The sequence below is a fragment of the Oculina patagonica genome, chromosome 4 (genome assembly GCF_052425735.1).
Source record: "Oculina patagonica isolate OP01 chromosome 4, crgOcupat, whole genome shotgun sequence".
Lineage (NCBI taxonomy): Eukaryota > Metazoa > Cnidaria > Anthozoa > Scleractinia > Oculinidae > Oculina > Oculina patagonica.
Window position 1 is genome coordinate 59,872,139 of NC_135761.1, and position 24,049 is coordinate 59,896,187.

Consider the following 24,049-nt stretch of genomic DNA (forward strand, 5'->3'; position numbering starts at 1 on the left):
GTTAAAACAAAGTTGATTTATATACCCAATGGAAGCATTTGTTCAATAGAAATTATTTCTGACACTGCAAGGCAGCTTGATTTTTTGAGCGCTAAAGCCGCAGAGATTGTGGGTGCCGCTCGCGATTTTTGTACACACATATACGGTGGGGGTTTTGGACACTAATCGAGACAAGGAGCGACGCGAGCCCGGGCGAGCCGAGCGAGTTGTCTCGATTTGTGCCAAAACCCCCACCGTATATGTGTGTACAAAAATCGCGAGCGGTACATGTGCGACTTGACTCATCGCAACTTGATTATCAAGAAGAGCCACTTTGGGGAAGATGCAACTGTAAAATCCCCTTGACTATATTTATTTATCTTTTATTTAATTTTCTTATTATTATGGTGGTTATCTCGCCGGGAATTAAAGGACAGTTAATGCTCCCAACCCATGACATGAAAACAAGACAACAAGTTCAGTGGGAGAAAAGGGGTAAGGGGTGAAGTGCTCGAGTTGCCAATAGGAATCATGCAGAGTATTACAGGTAAGTTGGTTGGCAACGAGAGGTTGGGAACAAGCACAACAACATTCCCTGGTTCCCAAGCAACTGGGGTCCTAAGACCCTTGGGAACAAACACAACAACACTCCCTGGTTCCCAAGCAACTGGGGTCCAAAGACCCTTGGGAACAAACACAACCACATTTCTGGTTCCCAAGCAACTGGGGTCCTAAGACCCTTGGGAACAAACACAACCACATTCCCTGGTTCCCAAGCAACTGGGGTCCTAAGACCCTTGGGAACAAACGCAACCACATTCCCTGGTTCCCAAGAAACTGGGGTCCTAATCTCCAGGACCCTTGGGAACAAACACAACAGCCAACAACAGCAGCACTGGGGGCCCACTCTACAGGGAAAGCTGACCCTGTGAGGCTATGGGGCAAAAGGGCGAATTGTATGGAGCACTTCACCCCTTCCCGTGGTTTATTTACTTTAACAAAAAACAACACTTAGGTAAGATGTTCTAAACCTATCGAAGAAGATCATAAATAAAAGTCAGTAAACGAATAACAGAATGGTTGAATTAGTATGTGCCAGCTTGATACTTGATGTTAAAGTTATATCAATGTCTCGAAAAGAAGAGATATTGCTCAAGGCCAACAGCTGTTAGCTTGAGTTGCATACAAAATGTTAACAATTGTAACATCTTAATAAGCAGACATGCTGCTTCAGTCCATAAGCTCTAAGCCTGAGTTAGCATACAAAATGGTAACAATATAAAACCAATGTCTCTATAAGCAGACATGCTGCTTCAGTCCATAAGCTCTAAGCCTGAGTTTGCATACAAAATGGTAACAATATAAAACCAATGTCTCTATAAGCAGACATGCTGCTTCAGTCCATAAGCTCTAAACCTGAGTAAGCATACAAAATGGCAACAATATAAAACCAAGGTCTCTATAAGCAGATGCTGCTTAAGTCCATTTAGTTTTACTGAAACTTGATGCTTTCTGCTTTAGTATATTGGCTCTGGCTAATGTGTTAAAATAAAAATAATCACAATCATAATAAAGGACAACCCTCTACATGGCAGTATTTGTGTGTAGAATTTTAACATTGCCTAAATGTCTACAAGTACTTTGCTAGAAGAAAACCAAAGAGGGTTGGGTGGGTGGGAATTATTTTCAGAACCATTCTAGATAAATTAATATTCCATATAAATTCGCTCCAAAAAATCCACTTATTTTAAAAAGATATGCATGTTTATAATTATAACAAACCTGCATCAAACTCTGACTCAAAGCAACTTTATTACATTTTCCATGTCTTATTTTTTGTTTCTATAATTCACCTTGTTCCAGAACGGTCCCGTGTAAACACCTGGATCGGTTCCAAATGGTTCCATGTAAACAGGTCCGGTTCGGTTCGGAACGGTTCCGGACCGGTCCCGTGTAAACGTAGCCTTAAAATCTACAATAATACAGCGCCAGGCAATCCCGTTTGCTATAACACTCAGCTTGTTCTATTAGAAATCCGCGAATCTTATTGGTTCTCCCACTGTTGACTTTTCTATACAGTCAAACGTTTTACAATTAAAGTGATTGTAGGCCGAATCAACAATCACCACATATAATCTGACTGAGCGAATATTCCAATTGTTTTCATAAATTTATAATTGAATTTCTTTCAAATAACGATTTCCAACTATTTTTCTAACTTGCCGATTGAGCGAAATCGCGCGCAGACGAGACTGAAGTATCATTTGAAACCTTCAGAGGTGTGCACGAGCTCGTAGTTTATTCGACATTTTCGAGTTTTTAAAGTCACGTATCGGTGAATGTCCTGATTTATGTCTACTCGAAAAATTAAATTTTACAGCAATATCTCCAAATCTTCTTCCTCAACTTTAGAGATCGAGACTGCCGGAAGTTTACGAGGCCATTTTGTTGAGAATCTCCAGCCACTTCTCCATAAATAGTGTCCCCAATTACTTTTTTATAGCTAAATGCCATTGACACATTAATGACGTCTTTCTTCTCTTCACTGCAGACTAATTAACAATTAGACGGCAAGCTCGAGGTTTCTATTTAACAATTAGACGGCAAGCTCGAGGTTTCTACCGGCTGATAGTTTTGTAATCAAAAGCCGGTAGAAACCGAGAGCGAGCCGTCTAATTGTGTTAGCATAACCCACTGACCGACCTATTAAACACAAAATATATCTAGAGTTGATTTATTGAATGTTTTGATTGATAAAATTCAGCGAAGACTAAGCGCGCGCTCCGAGAGCCTTCTACGGATCAATAGTAGGCACCTGTGTAGCCAATCAGATTGCGCGATTACCAATAGTTGGTCAGTGTGGTTATGCTAACAGCTGTTACAGTTCACCACTAAATTTTCTTCGACTCTGGTTGGTTTGAATTGATCACGTGACGCGATAGTGTTCTTCCGCGGAGGGCACTATCAGCCCTTATAGTTCACCACTAAATTTTCTCCGAATCCGATTGGTTTAAATTGAACACGTGACGCGACAGTGCCCGTCCGCCGGAGGGCACTATCAGCCCTTATAGTTCACCACTATTTTTTTTTTCCGATTCTGATTTGTTTAAATTGAACACGTGACGCGATAGTGCCCGTCCGCCGGAGGGCACTATTTAACAATTAGACGGCGAGCTTGAGGTTTCTACCGGCTCATAGTTGGCGAGGGGCGAAGCCCCGAGTCAACTATCAAAAGCCGGTAGAAACCGAGAGCGAGCCATCTAATTGTGTTAGCATAACCCACTGACCGATCTATTAAACTCAGAATATCGCTAGAATTGATTTATTGAAGGTTTTGATTGATAAAATTAAGCGAAAACTAAGCGCGCGCTCCGAGAGCCTTCTACGGATCAATAGTAGGCACCTGTGTAGCCAATCAGATTGCGCGATTACCAATAGTAGGTCAGTGTGGTTATGCTAACAGCCCATAGTGCCCTCCCGAGAAAAATGCCCAGATCGATAGTGCCCGCCCGTGACTGTTTTTTGTAAACAAGCAGCCTGCAGACAAAACAAAACCAACCAAATTCACTGCATTTAGTGGGTTTCTTGTCTGGTTTGTTTCATTTGTTAAATTTCGGTTTTCAATTGAGTTTTTTATCCTCAAAAGTAAAAATAATTCACGATGCTTGTTTTTGTAGGTGCGCTCGGAAGAAAATTTAGTGGTGAACAATAAAGAAAATAGAGTGTTTCTGTCTCGGAACTATCGGTCTGATAGTTGCCCCCTTGGGAATCTGATGTTCTTAAAACTAGCATATTTGCCCTCGAAGCTTCGCCTCTCGGGATAATATTTGTTTTAAGAACATCAAATTTCCGCGGGGCAACTATCAGCCGATAGTTCCTCGACAGAAACATTCTATTGTTAAAGTAGTGCCAATGCCAGAAAAATACCCGGATGGATAGTGCCCGCCTGTGAAATTTTTTGTTAACAAACGTGCCTATAGAAAATTCCAGATAGGAATACGATCACGCTCGTGTTGCCCTTGAAAAGAGAATCAATCAATTTATGAATGGGAATTTGAACTGGCATTTCCACAGATTTGCTCTCCATCCACTCGAATAAGAATTGAGAAGTGTTTGGCTTTTGTGGAGGAAGAACAACTGGGCGAGAACCAACAACTACCTCAACCCACATAACGCCGGGTCCGGAAATCAAATCCAGGCCACATTGGTGGGTGGCAAGCGCTCTAATCACTGCACCACACCTACTCCTCTTTTGACAAACAAAAACCAAAAAAAGGCAGATGTTGGGCAGAAAATCTATTCGAATCTTTTAGTAATACAAGAGGACTGAGTAAAAGTAAAAAGCCGAGGAGTTGTCACTACAAACAGATTTTCTACGATTTCGGCTGGCGACCCATAAAAAAAATCGAAATTAACGAATGGTTATATTTTCTTTTCCACTAGCGTGCATCTATGCCTTCACGCACTTCCATAACACTTGAGTTTTCCAAGTGTATGGTAACCTGCTTCACTAGAGTGTCCGGTATCTCCAAATCGCAACTGCAACACGGGAAGGTCAGATTTTTCAGTGAGAAGACCGCTGTCCTCTCGCCACACGCTATCATTTATGTCGCAGTTGCATCCGTCGCTTGGATCTGCGCATGAATTTGTTAACCCGCATGCGCATTTGTAGGTATCAGCTGGTGTGGCTCCTCCCCAATAGTTCATAGCCACCATATTGCGTGACACCCACCAGCCATTTTTGGCACCATTGATGAGAAGAATGCTGTTCACGCATTCGTACTTGATAAACTGCTCGCAGCTGGCGGAAACAATCGTCAGACCAGCCAGTTGTGAAACAGTGGTCAAGCCACCTGCAATGTAGTGAACGTCACGTGAGTAAGAACCCTTTGCCTCGTATCCGTCAACCAGCGTTTTCGCCTCACTGTCGTGACTGACAATTGTCACGCCAACTCCATTCTTGTCGGTCATGTCACAGTACACAGTAAACGGCTCATAGCCTCCTTCTCCATCAGGATCAATGACGTAATTGCCACTAATAGCTTGTGAGCTTTGAGATTTTATGTCACTGCAGGTTTTTCCTATGTAAAGTTACACAATTGGATGTCAAATATATTGCTGAAAAATGTCGCCCAAAAAATTACCCCGAGTGTCATTTGTAAGAATTATTTACAAGATTTTTTAACAACTAACTTACTATTTACTTCTATTTTGCTAGGTTGCAACTGACCTCAAGAACCTGGTCAGAATTATTTTTCCCGATCAAAACGGGAATTGTTTATTTTAGTTAAAAAGCATTCCAGCCCCTTTATTGACGTGTATATATTTTTCTGTGTGTGTTTGTGAACCTCATTGGAAGAAACCTTGAGGCATAAAAAGCATAAACCATAAACGATGCGACCCAAATGTTAACTGTCGATAACTGGAAGATACGGAAATAAGCAGAATGAACAATTTAATAATACAGGTTCCACAAATAGTGCTTAAAATGCTCTTAAAGAAAGAAAATATCTTGATTACAAATAAATAAAATATTAATGAGCTTAACAATGCCGTCTTCTTAAAATCCCATTCAGTCTATTGTTCATGGTTTATGCTTTTCACAAAGTCAACATTTCTTTAATTTGATGTATGAAGAAAGTATCTAAACTGATTACTATAGAACACAGAAGCTTCCTTTAGAAACAAAAACAATGTTCTTGACGAGGTTGGGCCAAATTTAAATACCTGGTATTAAGCTTCCATAACACTTGAATTTCCCGAGTGTGTGGTAACCTGCTTCGCTAGAGTCTCCAGTATCTCCAAATCTCAACTGCATCACGGGAAGGTCAGATTTTTCAGTGAGAAGACCGCTGTCCTCTCGCCACACGCTATCCTTTATGTCGCAGTTGCATCCGCGGCTGGGATCTGCGCATGAATTTGTCAACCCGCATGCGCATTTGTAGGTATCAGCTGGTGTGGCTCCTCCCCAATAGTTCATATCCACCATATTGCGTGACACCCACCAGCCATATTTGTTGCCATTGTAAAGAATAGGATTGTTCAAGCATTCGTACTTGATAAACTGCTCGCAGCTGGCGGAAACAATCGTCAGTACAGCCAGTTGTGCCACGCTAGTCACGCCAGCCCCAGTGTAGTGAACGTCACGAGAGTAAGTACCCTGGCCCTCAAATCCATCAACCAGCGTTCGTGCCTCACTGTCGTGACTGACAACTGTCACGCCAACTCCATTCTTGACCGTCATGTCACAGTACACAGAAAACGGCTCATTGCCTCCTTCTCCATCAGGATCGATGACGTAATCAGCACTGACGGTCTGTGAGCTGTGAGATTTTATGTCACTGCAGGTTTTTCCTAATAGAATTACACAATCGGATATCAAATATATTGTAGAAATATGTCGCCCAAAAAAATTACCCTGTGCGACATTTACAAGAGTTATTTACAAGTTGAATACAAACTTACTAATAATTTATTTCTGTCTTTGGGCCAAATTTGAATGTTAGTAGTTTATTATTATTTTTTTTTTTTTCATTTTTTGATGTCTGATTAGCACACTCGTTGAGGTATCTGGATAGAAAGCGCAAGGTTGCGAGTTGAAATCCCAGAGGAGACAGTTTTTTGTTTCTTTTTTTAACCATTAGTACTAAAATGGTTTTTTTTTTGTTATTATATCGCATTTGATAACGTAGGTATCATTGCAGAATAATTTACATGTAAGCTGTAAATAAATATATCAGAACATATAGCACAGGGAACCCAAACGCTGCATTAGTTATTCAAAATCTTAAAATAAAAATGTCCTTATTTACCTGCGTTCCTGTGCTTTTTTTAACCGGTTTTGGGGGCGATTTGAATCAGAGCGAAGGTGGTTTATGTTGCGAGTTTTAAACGGTTATCGATCTGTCGCAATGTCAATACGACGCGCCTCAATTATGTCTCAAGTTTTACTTTAACTGTTATTATTAACTATTAACTCCCACCATTAAATTGAAACACGAAACTCCCCGCGAGGAGAGTTAATGGTTAATGGTGTTAGTAACTTGAGTTAATAACAATTGAAACTTGAGGCGTGTTGTATTAAAATTGCGACAGATCGATTACCGTTTAAAACTCGCAATGTAAAACGCTTTCGCTCTGATTCAAATCGCCCCCCAAACCGGTAAAAAACACAGGAACGCAGGAAAATAAGAACATTTTTATTTTAAGATTATGAATAACTAATACAGCGTTTGGGTTCCCTGTGCATATAGACTGATTCAGGTACAAATGTACTTGTGCTGTTACATCTGAAAAGTTTTTCTTTTTCTTGCGAACAAGCAGCCACGCACTCGATTTTAGCCAACGGGTCTGGTTTCTAGATAGATCCATCGTTGATGAAGCTTATGTGAAAACTGATTTAGTATTCGAATGCTCCTTCATGTACGGCGCTAGCTAGCTTTACACGTAATTGTCAGCCATATTTTGTTTCTTCGCTTCTGTTTTTTCTTGTAAACCCCTGAAAACGCCTTTATACAGCTGCCTTTATACGGCCACCTTGCTACACTCTTTCTACAAGTATATCTGCTGGTCAGCGGAGTAGCAAAAAATATTTACAGCTGATGGACCAACCAACCAACCAACCAACTGTGCGAGTGCCATTGGGCTACCCACTATACTCCTGAATTAAAAATTTAGGCGTAAAAATTCAGTCGTAAAAAGTGTTAAAATTTTGCTTACCGGTACGTTGACAAAAATTGCCAGCAAATCCTGGCTGACAGTCACAGTTATAATCATGTTGTTCAAAGTTAGGAACACAGGCGCCATTATTCTGGCAGGGGTTGTTTTTCTTGCATGGAAACTGTGAAAGAAAAATGAATCGTGAATAGGTAAAGCAGATTTAAGGTCATTGCCCTTTATTGCATTGCGCATCCTTATTGCGCAAAATTTTGCGCGTAATTAGCGCGCGCACATAAACAAAATGGCGGCTTTTTTCTATGCGGCTTAGTCCGCGAGAGAAGTAAATTGTCGCTTTCTCGTAAACGAGTCAGCAGCTGGTGACCTATCGATTTGTTCTTATATTTTGGGTGTAGCGATCAAACTCGTTCTGTAAAATGAAAACAGATCAATTATTGTGTTTGAAAAATAAATAATCGCTAAAAACGTGTACTTTGCTAGTACTCGCAGAGGAATTTTAAAGGAATTATATGGAATATACAAGGTCTTCCGGCTCTTAAACGAATGAGTTGACCCCAGTTTTTTATTTCAAAATTTAAGTTCCCTTAAAGTAATAAATCAGTTGGCGAATTTTGTTTGAAAATCTTTGTTCAGTTCTATTTCAGGGTAATGACCTTAATAAAAGTCACTGTTTGTAGTTTCGATTTTTTAGAGAAATCAGGGTAAAAAATAAATGTGTCAAGCAACCCGTCTCGTTCCATGCAAGCGATGACTGCCAACCACCTTCATATTCAAATTCTAACGGAATCAAGCTCAATAAACTCTGCGGAATCATAATATGATTTTAAGAAGTAAATTAACCTTCCTTTTGTTATTATCTTATCCGTTGACAAATACTTCAAATTTGTTAGGATAACATTGAATTTTCATCCTACACATTAGTGTCATATTATAAGATAATTAGGCCGTGTTCACACTTGATGCCTGGGCACGGTGCCCGAGTACGATTCTCGCTGGGAACTAATGTGAACATACTATTTTTCCATGTGCCCACGCTATAATAAGGGCACGGGCAATTTATGTTACTTGGGTACTTTGGTTTTCTGTGTGTGAACATGGTGCTATTTCTTGCCGGTGCCCAGGTACCAGTGTTCGGGCACTATGTGTGAACACGGTCTTAGACAGCGGAAACCCAATTCGGCCATATTTATAGTCTGTGGTCTCTATGATATTTTTATTTATTTATTTATTTATTTTTACGTATATTTATATATACTTTTTAGGCTCGATCTATTTTTTTATCGTCTGGGTGGTAGGTTTGAAGGTAAAAATTTGCTCGGAACCCAATCTTCGATCCTTGTCGAACTATACTATATGGTAACATATAAAGCCTCATTTTCTCTTAATCTAGTCAGGCTCTTTGTATTCATTTTTTTCATATGTTTATAAATGTATAATTAACTACACATACATGTGAATATATAGTGAGAAAGGTTTTCCAATATCCCACGGCATAGTTGTCGACATATGCACGTTAACGAAGAGAACTTTTTCATTGCATATTTTAACCATTTTGCATAACATCTTGGCCAAACGCGGGAGTTTGAATAAATGTTTACTACGCGTGCATCAAGGCGGAAATGAAAAGAACAAAAACAGAAAGTCTTCCTACTCAGAAGGTAAATGACAGCCGAAATTCAGATAGTTACTTTTACTCTCAATTTTCATTACAATATATCGCATAACCGTTATTTTGTTGCCGATCACGTTTGAAGAAAAAAAAGCTGTAAGCCTTAGGGTACTCAGCAACTACCTCTCTTTTGTTAAAAGGACTTTGATAGTGATTAATATTTCATAACATAAAAGGTGCTCTGTGAACGGCTACGATCACGAAATATATTTAATTTTCAATAACTGCGATAAGACACCTCGAAATTAACATTTATGGGCTCCTGCAAAGCACCAAATTCACCTTTAACGGATATTTACAAAGTACCCTAAGGCTAACAATTTTTTTTTTTTGCAAACGTGATCAGCAAAATAAAAAATTGTTGTTTTCCTTTAAAACGCTCTCAAATATTTTTGTTTTAAATTTCACAGTTTGCCAAAATCGTAAATTAGCTACCGAACGATTTTTTTTTTATCAAAACTACCACCAGGAGGCAAAAATAAACTGCAACGAGCCTCCTTAATTATTTATTAAAGTAAATAGCTAGACGTTGCCTTTCAAGTTTTGTTCCCAGGACATAATTTAAACACTAACTGTGAGGCTGCCTCTACATAAATGATATTTCTGGTGACATTATATATCTGGCCAGCATCAGCGGTCGTGTCTACAATTGTGGTGTAAAAGAGGAAAGAAAAAAGAAGAAGAAGATTAAAAAAAAAAACTTCATGTCAACGGCAAATGGCAAACGACAAGGAGCTGCTGATTTTGTTTACATTTTCTAAAAAATAAACTGAATATACGAAACAACCCACATTAAGGTATAGGCGACAAAACTAAAAAAAGGCAAAAGCTGGTTTTTGACGCTCGAGGAAAAAACAAACGCGATGCTTAATCTCTCTAATTATGCTCATTTTGATGGGAACTTGTTTTAAAGCCGTTAACGCCATTAATAAAATGAAAGTAATTATTCCACAGTGCAAATACATCTATTCAAAGCACTAATTCCAAGAAATATTTTACCAAATGTTAGCAAGTATATATTAGAAATATAACGGTTTATTACAGAATTAAACTATTTTATTGTCGTAATGTGTAATGATTCATTCTGGATGTCGATCAACTACTGCTTTTATTTTTCATGCAATGGCCCTTAGGAATGAAACTTTGTTTTCCAAATGAAAACAGTATCTTTATTTATTTGTGATTCCATTTTATACATCTTAATGCCTATTTTTATGAAAATAACGCACTAAATTGTTGATGTTATTGTAGTCGCCTTCCTTTCCTAAAATTGCACAGAGGCAAGAAAGTATTTGTTGGAGTTTACTTTTTAAACTTACCAATGGGCTGAAATGATGGAAGGTGCTGTTTTCTTGAAGATCACTTTCCGAGGCTCTGTACTTATCAGTAGCTAACAACTCACACAGATAAAGACCGCTCGCGTCAGGGAATGCTGCCATGTTAAACGAATAACACTTCGTTTCGCCCATACACGCGAAGACACAGTCAAATGTATCCACGACAAAAGAAGACGTTATTGTTGTCGCCCGTAAGTAATGGTAAAGCTCGGGTTTGAAGTTTCCATCGTTAGCCTGGAGTCTCTGATGACGGTAAATAAGGGCGCCGGGCTGAGAAGACCCAGTAATTTTAGAGACGTGTAAAACGCCAATGAATATGAACACGATAAAAGCCATCATGTCTGCAAACATGAAATGGACGATTTCAATATGGAAACTGACAGAAAGAAGCAGAATTGTTCCCTTAGTGGACACAAATTACTGCCACATATAGAAGCAGACGCCACAGATAATTTAACGAGCAATGAATAAAAGCAATGAATCAATTTTTTCTTTCTTGCAGAAGATCACCAAGACTAGAAAACCGAACACCAGTGCTGAACCCGTGGCTGAGTTTAAATCTACTGCCGTTCTACCTTATGTCAAAGGTCTTTCCGAGCAACTTCGCCGCTGCCTAGAACAACAAGGCGTACGCGCTGTTTTCAAGTCGGAAACTACACTACGATCACAACTAATACGGCCGAAATCTCCTTCATCATCAGCATGCAGGGCTTGTTTTAGGTCCCGCAGGGTTCACAGGCAGAAAGTCCATAACCTGGATAGATACAATCAGCCAAACTGGCTTTCGTTGCTTGTCCTACCCAGAAGTATTCCACAATAAATGATACAAGGTGATAGATCTTATTAGTTATAGTTGAGGCTGATCAAAACCTCATAAAAAAAATAAAAGGAAAAAACTTACATAAAGAGGATTTGCAGTTAATATATAGTCTATTTCTCCCAGCAAGAGCGGGAATGTTGCCGCTCTAATTTATACCCAGATGTCATTCCAGCTGAGCGACATGAAAACCCACCTTTGAAAACTTGAAGATCGATGCAGGAAACAGCGGGCAGCAGTCCCAAAATAATGAATCGTCGAGATCGAGAAATTGATAGAGAACAATATTTATAGGCGATCGAGAATTCGTGATCAGTTGAGAACTAATTTTGTCAATCGCAAAGTTCTCATCGGTCAGGAATTAAAACAATTTTCACTTTACTAATGAAATGTCCGAGAAACGCCCGCTCCTATGTACTTAAGTGAGTACGTTGTTTTTTTTTATCTGTCAAAAAATATTTTTGCTTTAATTTTAATGGCTTTTTAAAATGCATGAGAAACTTCTGCTCTGTGTACTTTATTCAGAGTCGCGTCGTTTTTAATTGGTCAAAAAAAAGTTAAATGCCGTTTTAACTGCGAAATGAAATTGCCTGAAAAACCTCCTGCCTTGTATACCTAAGTAAATGACGTCATTTTTAATTGGTTGAGACATTTAGAAAAACCATTAGGTGCCATTTAAAAATACTTGAGAAACTCCCGCTCTGCGTGCTTAGATGGCTAGTCACGTCAATTTAATTAGCTCAGAACAATTTAAAATACCCGAGAAACTACTGCTCTGTGTACTTAGTTCAAAGTCTCATTAACTTGGGTGGAAAATTTAAAACAACGAAGTCAAAGTGCTTGAAAAAAACTCCTGCTCTGTGTTCCTAAACTAGTCACGTCATTTTAAATTGGTCGAGACATTTAGAGAAAAAAACATTAACTGCCTTTTCAAAACTCTGGAGAAACTTGTGTACCAAACTGAGCTTTAATTGGTTGAGAACAAATTAAAATATCTGAGAAACTCCTGCTCTGTGTACAAAGTTCAGAGCTTCCTCGTTTTAATAATTTTAACGAAAGACACTGAGTTGCTAGGCAACAGACTTATTCGCTTCCTGTGCCAAAGTTTCGCGCCAGTGTTAGGATCTATAGGAAGTTTTTCCTTTCTTGGAAAAATTACTGTTTTATTATTTCGAGAATTAGGATTTATATTTTTAGTGGTGGTCGGGCAGTAACGAAACCAACATCCACAAACGCCAAACCTCTAACGAATTCAGAGAAATAGGCGTCAATAATTTATTTCCAGCGGCAAAATTATTCCACGCACGTGAATTAACCAAGCCATTAACAACGTGGGTGTTCCACCTTGCCATAAACATATTAATAATTGAAGCGCAGTTCAACTCCAACTCAATCCATTAGCAAAACTAAACTGCCGCCATTATTTTTTTGGCACAGTGAACCCCTTTAGGTAGAAGTAAAAATTATAGGCGTTGGATTAGAGAACTAGAATCATACAATGAAGAAAAACGTAATGCCTTTCAAAAATCGTCGACTTTTCGAAGATTAATGATCTTCTGGTATGAGCACCGACCTTCAACGAGAAATAGTTTTGCCTATATATTCCATGAATGTTTTTTACCAATGTTGCAATACCTGTTTGTTAAAAGCAAAACAATTGGCACTTTTGAATAAAGAGCTTAACACGAATAACGGTAATTTCTTAATTTAAAAATGTATGAAAATTAACCTTAATATTTCTTTCTTGCCTGTGTAATAGAATAGTTTGCCAGATAATAAAATAGTCCTGTAAAGTTAGCATAGAAAAGTGCTACCAATGGCCTAGTAATGACAATGATTCCATGTTCGAAACCTTCACCAATATTACGGGCGAATGAAATCCTAAGAAGTCACCGATCTTGCGGTTGTCACTTCTTGCGTCAAAGTTTCCCGCCAATATCAGAATCTATGGCGGGTTTCCCTTTTTCCCGAGAAGCAAGAACTAGCGATGGTTTGCGAGTAATTTAGCCAATATTCCCAAACGCCAAAAACCTCTAACTATCTTAAAGAAGGCGTCAACAATTTCTTTCAAATTGCAACATTATTCAATGCACGTAAACCAAGCCATTAACTACAGCGGATGTTCATCCTTGCCATAAACATATTTAAATAATTAAAAACACGAAGTCATCTCCAACTTAATTCATTTAAAATAAAACTAAACTGCCACCATTAATTCGGTACAGATAGCCGCTTTATAAGGTAGAAGTAAAAAAATAGGCGCTAGATAAGAAAACTCGGATCATGCAGTGAAAGAAAATGGAATGCCTTTCAGATATCGTCGTCTATTCGAAAATAAGTCATTTGAAAGTAGGAGGACCGCCCTTTGATGAGGAAAAATTTAATTTGCCTCGTTTTTAAGTTATATTTCTAATTATATATTCCATGAATGCTTTTTACCAATGTTGCAATACCTGTTTATTAAAAGCAAAAGAAATTGGCTCCCTTGAATAAATAGTTAGACACGAATAACAGTAATTGTTTAATTAATGTTCAAGAATTAATCTTAATACTTCGTTCTTGTCTGTGGAATAGAATAATTTGCCAGATAATACAATAGTCCCATAAAATAAGCAGCGAAAACTGCTACCAATGGCCTAGTTATGACAATTATTCCATGTACGAAACCTTCACCGATAGAACGAACGAATGAAAACCTAAGAAGTCACCCACCTTGCGGTTGTCATCACCTTAGTTGCTAGGCAACAGACTATTAACTTCTTGCGCCAATGTTTCCCGACAATATAAGAATCTACGGCAGGTTCTTTTCTTCATGGATGAGTTACCCTTATATTCTTCCGAGAAGTAAGAACTAGCGTGGGTTTGTGAGTAATTCAACCAATATTCACAAACGACAAAAACACGTAACTTTCTTAAGAAAGAAGGCGTCAATAATTTATTTCAAGTGGCAAAATTATACTACGCACGCGTAACTCAAGCCATTTACTACAGCGGATGTTCATCCTTGCCATAAACATATTTAATAATTAATGCATCATTACCTATAAAGGAAATTTATACATTTTACTTTTAGCAACTCCAAAAATTAAATGCCTCCATTAGTTTTTTTTTTGATAGGATAACCGCTTCAAAAGGCAACATCATAGTAATTTTGAATTTAAGCAATTGCGAAAGAAGACTAGTGCATTTAAAGAATGTTAGCTACTATCCGAAAATTGAATTGCTTAAATACAGTTAGACCCCGCTTTTTCGAACTCGGTTATTTCGAATTCCCAGTTATTTCGTGCTAAAACCCATTTCCGTTGGACATGTTGGATTTGCCCTTCAGTCATTTACCATCGGCTATTTCGAACTATTTTTTGTTTCCCCAGACGGTTCGAAATTACGGGTTCAGCTGTGTTAAAGGTAAAAGCAAAGTGCTTCGCCGAGGAACAGTTTTGTCTCGCCGAGAGAATATTCTCTTGGTCTCGCTAAAAATCTACTCAGGGATGTGAAAACTATAAAAATTTTGACAGAGCGGAACCAGGATTTTTCAGAGAGGAATAGTTGGAAGCAAATATTTTGTTTTTGAAGAAATCTTCACACATTCAATGAGTCAAATGTCTCGCAGGAAGGTGCACACGCCGGTCAAACACAAGAGAAAGACAGTCAAAAGCAAGACAGTACACGTTATTATGCTAGGTATTGAACTCGTACCCAGTCGCTATTTACAAGTTTGGGGGCGAGAGAAGATTGGATACAAGGATTGACCATGAAACCCCGCGCGCCTCTGCCCACCGTAATATCCAATCTTCTCTCGCCTCCAAAACACGCAAATTGCGACTGGGTACGGTTTTGCTACTGTATTACTAATCTTGAAACCCATTAACTTGTAGCGATGTTTTCATTATTAACAGGGTAAAATAAGCACACCGTCTTTACCACAGAAAAGTGTCCGTTGTCCGTATTAAGCGGGTTACTGATGTAAGAAAAAATGTATAAGCGGGTGTCCGTAGTAACCGGCGTCCGTAAAGCAAGGTTTCTTACTGTTTAAGATCAAATTCACTGGGATGCCAAGGAATGTTTACTTCTTTGAAAAGCAGCTGTGACTTTTTTTTTAGCGACGGGCGGGAATCCTCCTTGTCCATAGGCCTAATCCGTGCTTGCGAACGGGGTTGGCGGCGATCCCCAAAATTTCTCGGTTCGATGGATAACCATTTGCTTGCTCCGCTCGTGCGCAGCTTAGGCGAGCGCGGAGCTCCGCTATGAATTTTTAGCCCTACCACTTCAAAATGGTCTCCGCGGTCCCTGTTTCACTGTGCAAGAAAGTTAATCCTGGACTTCCCAAGTCTTGGAGAAGCGGAATCGCCATAAACCAAGAAGATTATGGCGGCCTGTTTTGCTAATAATTAAAACAAGACATTCAAACAAGGTTTAATAAATTAGGACAAAGCGGTGGATTTTTCAGCATTTATTCAGTATGCAGACCTTTATAATGTATTCACATTTTGAACCTACTTTCCTGATAGGAATGCATAAATATGGTTACCATAATAAGTAAAGAAATGTGGTTTAGCAATATACTACCACAGTAGAGTACAATTGCTATAAATCTAGGATTAAAGAAAGGGAGTTTAAACTTTTAACTTGATATCCATATACTAAACCATGAGCTTCACTGGTTTCAAAACAAAATCATGACTGTAATACCGACAGCCCTTGGCCGACCACGACAATTCACGTGATTGCGAATATCTTCAGTATCTTATAACAATTTGATCCGTCTGACCATTTTATAGTTGTCTGCTCAGTGACCTGGCCTTTGAATGGAAGTGAGGCTGGAGGTGACTTTGTTTTGATACAGACCTTGATGCTTTTGTTGTGTAAATCATGTTGTTCTGATGCTTACTAGTTTGCATTTACAGGATAAAGCAGGGAGGTTTTTTTCAATGCAAGGTCACCTCCAGCCTCGCTACCATTCAAGGCCAGGTTACTTGAAAGGCAACTGTAAACTGAACTATTGCCTTAAAATTATGTTGCTATTTTAAATGAAAAAACGGAAAGTGAGCTTTTCATTTCATTTCATTTCATTTTCCTGGCTGTTATATGAAAGAGACAGCAGATATACTCGCTGATTTAAATAACAGAATATCTTTGAGCTCCAGTGATGGTTTTATTTTAATAGAAAAACATTTCACTTTGGCAATTTAGATATCTGGAAATCGTCGGCTTATAGAAGATAGGGACATTGGACCACTCTAAAATTTGCGGCAGCTATATGGAACACCTAAAACATCACTAAGGAGTGGCCTATCCAAAGCCGAATTTTTATTGATAGTTTAAATGTAGTAAGTATAGTGCATAGTTTCTAATTTTGTGTCCTTTTTTGTTTGTTCTTACCTATTAATGTGTATATAGTTTTAGTTCTTAAATTAACATTTTAAATTTTATTTTTTTCCTAGATTTTTTACATTTCTTTAATCTTAATAGAGGAAATTTTTGTAAACCACTCTGTGACTTATGGCGTCTTAATTAAAGAATATTACAGATTGAATTAGTTTAAAAATGTGATAAATGCAAATATATAATATTGGGATCATGAACTCAGCTTCAAACTAAAGCAATTGCAAATGTTCATGCATAAAACTTAAACAAAAGAAATAATTAGTTTATACTAAAACAGTGGATAGTACTTTTGATGCGCGCTGGTTGGTTACTCAAACTTGGAATATTCTTACGATCTTCAAAGTGAATTAATTTGAAAACGTGTTTAAGTGGCCAGTGGTTTCGACTTTAAATACAAGTTTTGACACATGTTAGCACGTGAAACATTTAGTTCTTTATACAAGTGAGGTATATCTAAGGCAAACATATTTTCTTAACAACCGGCAACCTCGACGGTTATACAAAAACCAATCGCCAGTTTGTGACAGAGTCTCAGATGATCCCATAACACTTGAATTTCCCAAGCGTGTGATATCCTTTTTCTGAAGAGCTACTGGTATCTCCAAACCTTAACTGCATCACGGGAAGCTTGGACTTGTCTGTGAGGAAGCCGCTGTCCTCTCGCCATGTACTGTCATTTATGTCGCAGTTGCATCCGTAACTGGATTTTGCGCAGGTGTTGGTTAAACCGCATGCGCACTTGTATGGTGTCGAATCCACTCCGCCCCAATACGTCATCTTCTCTCCGTCACGTGACACCCACCAGCCATACATGTCACCGTTGTAAAGGAGAACTGTGTGAAGACATTCATACTTGATATACTGCTCACAGTAAGCAGATGAAGCTGTCAGACGTTCCAGCTGAAGGCGATCTGCCTCTGTGTAAGTCACGTTACGCGAGTAACTGCCTCGCTCGTGAAACCCATTCACCAGCGTCTTGTCTTCACTGTCGTGACTGATGACTGTCACGCCAACGTTGTTCTTGTCAGTCATGTCACAGTTAACAGTGAAAGGTGTCACACCTCCTTCTCCATCAGGGTCGATGACGTAAGAACCACTTGGAGCTTTGGGAATGCAAAATTTTATTTCACTGCAGGTTTTGTTTCCTGAGAGGCAAACAAAGCAAAATAAAATAATGATAATAATAATCGAACTTTGAAAGCAATGGCAACAAAGCCGAAACATATTTTGTGTTTTCAGTATCACCTGTTGTTTAATAAAGAAAAGAAATTCAAAGGAACAATCTTACGCCCAGAAGGTACCCATCTACTCATGCAAGTCAAGTCCAGTATCGATCCATTTATTATGTTATAATTATATACTAGTAATACGTGACTCGCAGGGCCTCGCGAAGCTCTGGGTTATTGTTGCCTAGTAACGGACAAAATACAGCAGACAGAATACAAACAGAAAGTGAACAACAACGAACTGCACGATTACAGAGACTTCGACAAAATACCGCAGACAGAATACAAACAGAAACTGAACAACAACGAACTGCACGATTACAGAGACCTCGACAAAATACAGCAGACAGAATACAAACAGAATCTGAACAACAACGAACTGCACGATTACAGAGACTTCGACAAAATACCGCGGACAGAATACAAACAGAAACTGAACAACAACGAACTGCACGATTACAGAGACTTCGACAAAATGCCGCGGATAGAATACAAACAGAAGCTGAAGACACAAGAATACAGAGATTACAATTACTGAGACAAAATTATACAGTAGAATCAACTGAACAGCTACAGGATAGATTACAATTAAGAAGGGAAAGTGATGCAGCGCGCTTACAATTACAATCGGAGAAGGAGAGAAATATTCGATTACAGTCTGCTCGAGAAAATAGTGCCACGCGTAGACAACAACAACAATTACAGCAACAGGAACTAAACAGAGATGATTATCTTTCCAATGGATGGAGGAATCCCGATCAGCCTTTACATCAGCAACAATGGGTTAAGAACGAAATGGCAAATTTTCATACAACAATGAACAGTTTTCAACACCAGCAGTATAGCCTGAATAGGCGTTGAGGGAGTATTATGTGGAAATCAGTGTTATTTTAATCCGAAAAGAAAAACGATAAAAATGAAAGGCTCAGGATTCGAACCCACAAAAAAAAAATAATAATAATATAAAAAAAAACCCTAGCCGGATTCGAACCCCCGCCCTCAGTCCCGAAGATCTGATTTCAAGTTCGACGCCTTACCATTAGGCCACCAGCGCGCGGCGGCCGTGTGACGTCATTTCCGCCACACACCAAGCTCACAAATATATATATATGACCGTAAACTCCACACGAGATATTATCCCGCCTGAGCCCTTTGAGGGACAAAATTATACACCCCGCTACGCTCGGCCTTCGGCCTCGCTTCGCGAGGAATAATGTGACGTAATTCTTTTTAAAACGAACTTAACAACTGAGAGTCAACTGCGAACTGTAAAATTAAGTATCCCTCTTGGCATATACTTTTTGCGAATTCATTTATCCATAGCGAGCACTGTCATTTTAAGCCGCTTTGAAAAGATTAAAGAGACCAAGAAGAACTTAAAAAAAAAAAAAACAAACCTACAGTGAGTGAAGAAACTTGTTTTGTCTACACAAAATTATGCTCAGGTAGGCTAATTAAAAAAAACAACGGCCATCGCTGTTGATTAAAAAAAAAGAATTAAAGCTGTTAAATACCTCCGAGTTCGCAGTGAGTTCCACAGAATCCCAGCTTACAGTGACAGCGATAGGAGTTCAATTCATATTCAGGAACACAGGTAGCACCGTTCTTGCAAGGATCGCTTTCACATGAAGACTGAAAATAACGCACAAAAAGATAAGCAATAAACACTGTTTTGTAATTAGAGTAAGACTACAAATGACTCAAACTATATCTATGAATTGTGTCTTACCCAAGGACTGTAATGATGGAAGGTAGCATTGGCGTGAAACTTTTTAGTTGCTCTGTACTTGTCAGTGGCCAACAACTCACACAGCAAAATACCTTTCGAGTCCGGATACGCCGCCATGTTAAACGAATAACACTTTGGTTCACCAACACAATGGAAAGCACAGACTGACTGATCTGCCACTATGGACGATGTTATTTTCTTTTCTCATAGGTAGTGAAAAGGATTTCGCTTGAAATTACCAAAAGAAATGCTGCCTGCTGGATTTCGATACAGAGCACTTTTTCCCGTAGCAAAAACAGTCGTTAACTGGGCAAAAAAGAGTAAAACAAAATCTAGAAACGCCATGTTGCAGCGGCTGCCAACAGCCAGTTGTTCGGTTTTAAGCGACACATAGAAGCCAAATTTAATTAATTTAGAGCAGTTTCTTATTAAATATGCTGGTTTTTTCGATGTTTGTTTGCTTTTGATAGATGACAAGGTTTATTGGTTTCCTTCATATATGGGAATTTGTGTTCTTGATATTCATCTAATATATCGTTTGACGCAATAAGAAATTTTGCAATATCTGCAGAAATATTTATTCATCTAAAAAGTATACAAACGGCATGATAGACTGATTTCCTTTTTGCGTTTTCTTATTAGATAATATAAGGGGTTTCTTTGATGCTAAAAACTGATGAGAAAGAAACGTTTTGGAACAAATAAAACGGTGTTCTAGTATAATGCAAAAAAGCCGGAAAAAATGCTAATTAAAACAAAATTCTCTATTATGCATTTTGTTTAATTACATAAAATACCCCCTTGACATGTTTGAAGATTAAAACAACTTGGGTATGCTTTTTAATAAAGCTCGAAAGCTTATAAGATATGCGTAAAAAAGTTAATGAAAAACGGAAGCATTCTGTCTGGTAACCCAGATCGGTGCCGGCAAATTTTGTAGATAAAATGTACCGCTCAAGAATTAATGTGGCTCAAACTAGTTTCCTCCCGTTTAAAGCACCTCAACTTTGACGGATCAATACAAGTACTCTCTTTCAGTTGACGCAACAATAATGGTATTAATGGTATCATTGGTGAACAAATTGTGATTATTTTCTTGTCCTTACAAGTTACTATAGCAACGGTATAACCTGTTAAAAACACCCTTAATTGTACCTTCAAGTGTCCATAACTCAAGAACGAGTCCGGTGACCCACATTTTTTATTATTAAATTGTTACGATAATATGCAATTTTCTGCACACATTTAAAAAAATCTGGACGTGGAGTTCAGAGCAACCTGCAATTTATGTAAATTTAAGGTTGCTCTGAGCCACATGTACAGATTTTGTTTAAACTTTGCCAAATCTCGCACTTTGTCTTGCTGATCAAAATTAAATAATAAAAAATAGGAGTCACCTAATTCGTTTTTGAATTATTAGCAGCAAAAGCCAAAAACGGGTGTATTTACAAGGTTATACTGTTGCTATGGTAATCTTTTGTGTCATAAAAATGATAACAACGTCATTAGGCATTTGCTTGATACCTTGATTGTAGCATCAACTGATAAAGAGTGCTTATAGCCCATCACTGTAGCCAGCCACCATAGTTTGGGAAAATCGTTTTTTAAACATTTTAGCAATAAAAAATAGCGACAACAGGCCTGACGCTTATTCAAAACATGCATTGGATGCCATTTACTAAATTACAAACAAAAAAGGCGCACTTTGGACGGAAGTAAAGAACAGTTCCTCTTATCGAATCCTCTTATCGAACATTTAAAAATGTTTTTGCAGGCGCTTGCTCGATACAAGCCAAATAGTGTAATTGTGAATGGCTGCGTCATTTAGATACTAAAAAATGAATTCAAGGGAGTTTCAAATCTTTAAAAAGCCGATTATGTCTATTGCTTAGCCAGTGTGTTAAACTACGATAATATTCTCTTTGAATATTAAACTAGGTGTAGTCAATCGATAAACCAATAATCGATCACGTCGATGAATAAATAAAAAACTGCTAGTATCGATTGCTGAAGAAGTTTTAGGGCTGTGCAATTTTTTCTTTTGTTTGTTTAAGAAAAATAACCGTACAATTTGTTTGAAAGAAATCTGAAGCAAATTTGACCCTAGAAAATATTACGCAGTATTATTCAGAATACGAAGACGCAATTTTTGACCACGGCTATGTGTGAATTTGCAACCACAGGGTTGAAATGTACCGACTTGAATGCGATTAATAGAAACGCTACCGATTCATCGCATACCCTCCATGTGTGACCAGGAATGTGACGCAAAAGAACAGGTTCACGAATTTTCGCAGCGCAGCGAATTGCATGCAACTATACGCTCGCTAAGTCATTTGCCGGAACATTTTAAGGTAAACATTTGAGAATAAAAATGAGCGACAGAAATACAACGTTTTTAGGACGGAAAAATTACTGATAATGCAGCGGAAAACTGGACTGCTTGATTTACGAAATGCTGTTTATTAGAAAGAAGAAACCTAGCCTGAACGCGCAATCGGATTCTATCCGCGCGAAACTATTTGTTTAAAACAAATATGCCAATGAAACATCACACCTCCAACCGCATCCCGGGGGGGGGGAGGGGGGGGGGGTACTTGGGTCACTTTTTGTTGGTTTTTTTTGTCTGGCCTCTCAGAACCCCTACCCCATTATAGTCATTTTCTATGGCCACTTATAGACCCCATCTTAGTCACAGTTTGGGTAAATGTAATTTTCACGACCCCAACTTAGTCACTTTCTGTTTTTGCGTCTATCGTATAAATCCTTTTAACTAAAGTCATTCTAAGCAAAAGAAGATCCAAGTTGTCTTACCTTCGATGGACGCAGAATAAGTTTTTCCTCAAACTTTGCCCAGTGAACTATCTTAGGTTGTAAGTAAATGCAATGACTTTAGTTTTTGGAAATACGTTAAAATATATTTTTCAGAGCTCTCCACAGTGAAGGCTACAAAAGGCCTAATTTTGAGCTTGGCCAGAACGAGAAATTTCATAAGTTGACGATCTCGCCGCTCAAAAACAACCAAACGCACCAAATTATTATTATTATTCCTAAGTTAAGTGGTCCTTTAAAGGTTGGAAACGCATGTTAATTTTGATATATTTTGATTTACGGGTCCGTGAAAATTTAAATATCAGCAACCCTTAGTTCGCTTTTTGAAAACATGCAAAAGAATCCTCCTAAACAGATGTTAGGAAGCATAGAAATATAAAAATACCTTGCACTTTTTATCTTCCTTTGCCACAGCGACTTCGAACATTTCGTGCTTATGCGAGTAAGTAAGCTCATTTGCATAATGTGTATGAAATACTCGCATAAGCACGAAATATAGTATCGCAGTAGTTTAGTAGTCCCCACAGTATCTATTACATATATAGGATATATTCGTCTTGCATCACGTGCCTGAACTTTTCGGATTAGGTCAATCGAGAAGGTGCCAGTACGCGGCGCGGGAGGTCGTGAGTTCAAATTCCAGAGGGGTCACTTTTTTTCATTTTTTCTTTTTTTAACCCGGTAGCAGTAAAATGGTTTGTTTATTATATTGCTCCGTAGGTATGCATTGCAGAATAAGATAAATAGATCCATTGTTGATGAAGCTTATGTGAAACCCGATTTAGCTTTCGAATGCTCCTTCATGTACGACGCCAGCTCTACAGATAGACACGAAAGTCATCGATCGATTATGGCTTTCAATGTCCACTTTTTTGGCGGTCGATTACTTTCTACACGTAATTGTCAGCCACATTTTGTTTCTTTGCTTCTTGCTTTTCTTGTCAAACCCCTTTAAATTTTATACGGCCGCCTTTATACGGCCGTCTTGCTCCACTCTTTCTACCATCAAACTATGGCCAACATGTTGCACGACGCACGTACTTCGTACGCGCCCGCGAACCATGCCGCTAGCCAAGATGACCATGGAAAACCAAAAGCATGGTTCTCTAAATTTTCTATGGGTATGGTTGCTCCGCTTGCGCGCGCCTTTGGTGCACGCGGGAGCTCCGCTATAACACTGTTGAACCCTTATTTTTCTTGTCACTTGAAAGTGATGTCATGATGACATCGAAACGTTGTGTATTTCTGTCGCTCATTTCTATTCTCAAATGTTTATCTAAATTTAATCTTATTCAAATTTTAAGGTGTCGATTATTTCGAAAAAATTTTATTCCTCGCAGAAATATGAATAAATTTTAACATTCGCTCTTGTTGCTTGTGGTTGTTTTTGCCAAGAGA

General features: G+C 38.5%; 2 protein-coding genes across 4 annotated transcripts; both read right to left on the bottom strand.

The window, feature by feature from the left end:
• Positions 1-418: 418 nt before the first annotated feature.
• LOC144647750 (uncharacterized) lies at positions 419-11,691 on the bottom strand. Of its 3 annotated transcripts, none has more exons than XM_078507431.1 (5): positions 11,564-11,691; positions 10,645-11,003; positions 7,699-7,819; positions 5,707-6,333; positions 419-5,060 (listed from the first exon to the last, which is right to left on the bottom strand). In XM_078507431.1, exons 2-5 carry the CDS (start codon positions 10,999-11,001, stop codon positions 4,438-4,440), a joined length of 1,728 nt encoding a protein of 575 aa, XP_078363557.1. In that variant the 5' UTR covers positions 11,002-11,003; positions 11,564-11,691; the 3' UTR covers positions 419-4,437. The 3 variants fall into 3 exon arrangements, with proteins under 3 accessions (XP_078363557.1, XP_078363556.1, XP_078363555.1); XM_078507430.1 differs by lacking the exon at positions 11,564-11,691 and adding an exon at positions 11,238-11,488; XM_078507429.1 differs by lacking the exon at positions 11,564-11,691 and having other exon boundaries at positions 10,645-11,138.
• Positions 11,692-15,996: 4,305 nt separating this feature from the next.
• Positions 15,997-20,243, bottom strand: LOC144648915 (contactin-associated protein-like 2). Its single transcript, XM_078508362.1, has 3 exons — positions 19,820-20,243; positions 19,605-19,722; positions 15,997-18,009 (listed from the first exon to the last, which is right to left on the bottom strand). Exons 1-3 carry the CDS (start codon positions 19,934-19,936, stop codon positions 17,396-17,398), a joined length of 849 nt encoding a protein of 282 aa, XP_078364488.1. The 5' UTR covers positions 19,937-20,243; the 3' UTR covers positions 15,997-17,395.
• Positions 20,244-24,049: the final 3,806 nt, after the last annotated feature.

What these genes read in the sequence shown, in the direction of transcription:
- LOC144647750 (XM_078507429.1), bottom strand. Translation starts at nt 11,013, where the DNA reads ATGTTTGCAGACATGATGGCTTTTATCGTGTTCATATTCATTGGCGTT. An exon ending in CAATTTTTGTCAACGTACCG is followed by an intron (nt 6,334 to 7,698) that starts GTAAGCAAAATT and finishes TAATTCTATTAG; the next exon opens with GAAAAACCTGCAGTGACATA. An exon ending in TTATGGAAGCTTAATACCAG is followed by an intron (nt 5,061 to 5,706) that starts GTATTTAAATTT and finishes AACTTTACATAG; the next exon opens with GAAAAACCTGCAGTGACATA.
- LOC144648915 (XM_078508362.1), bottom strand. Translation starts at nt 19,936, where the DNA reads ATGGCGGCGTATCCGGACTCGAAAGGTATTTTGCTGTGTGAGTTGTTG. An exon ending in TCCATCATTACAGTCCTTGG is followed by an intron (nt 19,723 to 19,819) that starts GTAAGACACAAT and finishes CGTTATTTTCAG; the next exon opens with TCTTCATGTGAAAGCGATCC. An exon ending in AACTCACTGCGAACTCGGAG is followed by an intron (nt 18,010 to 19,604) that starts GTATTTAACAGC and finishes TTTGCCTCTCAG; the next exon opens with GAAACAAAACCTGCAGTGAA.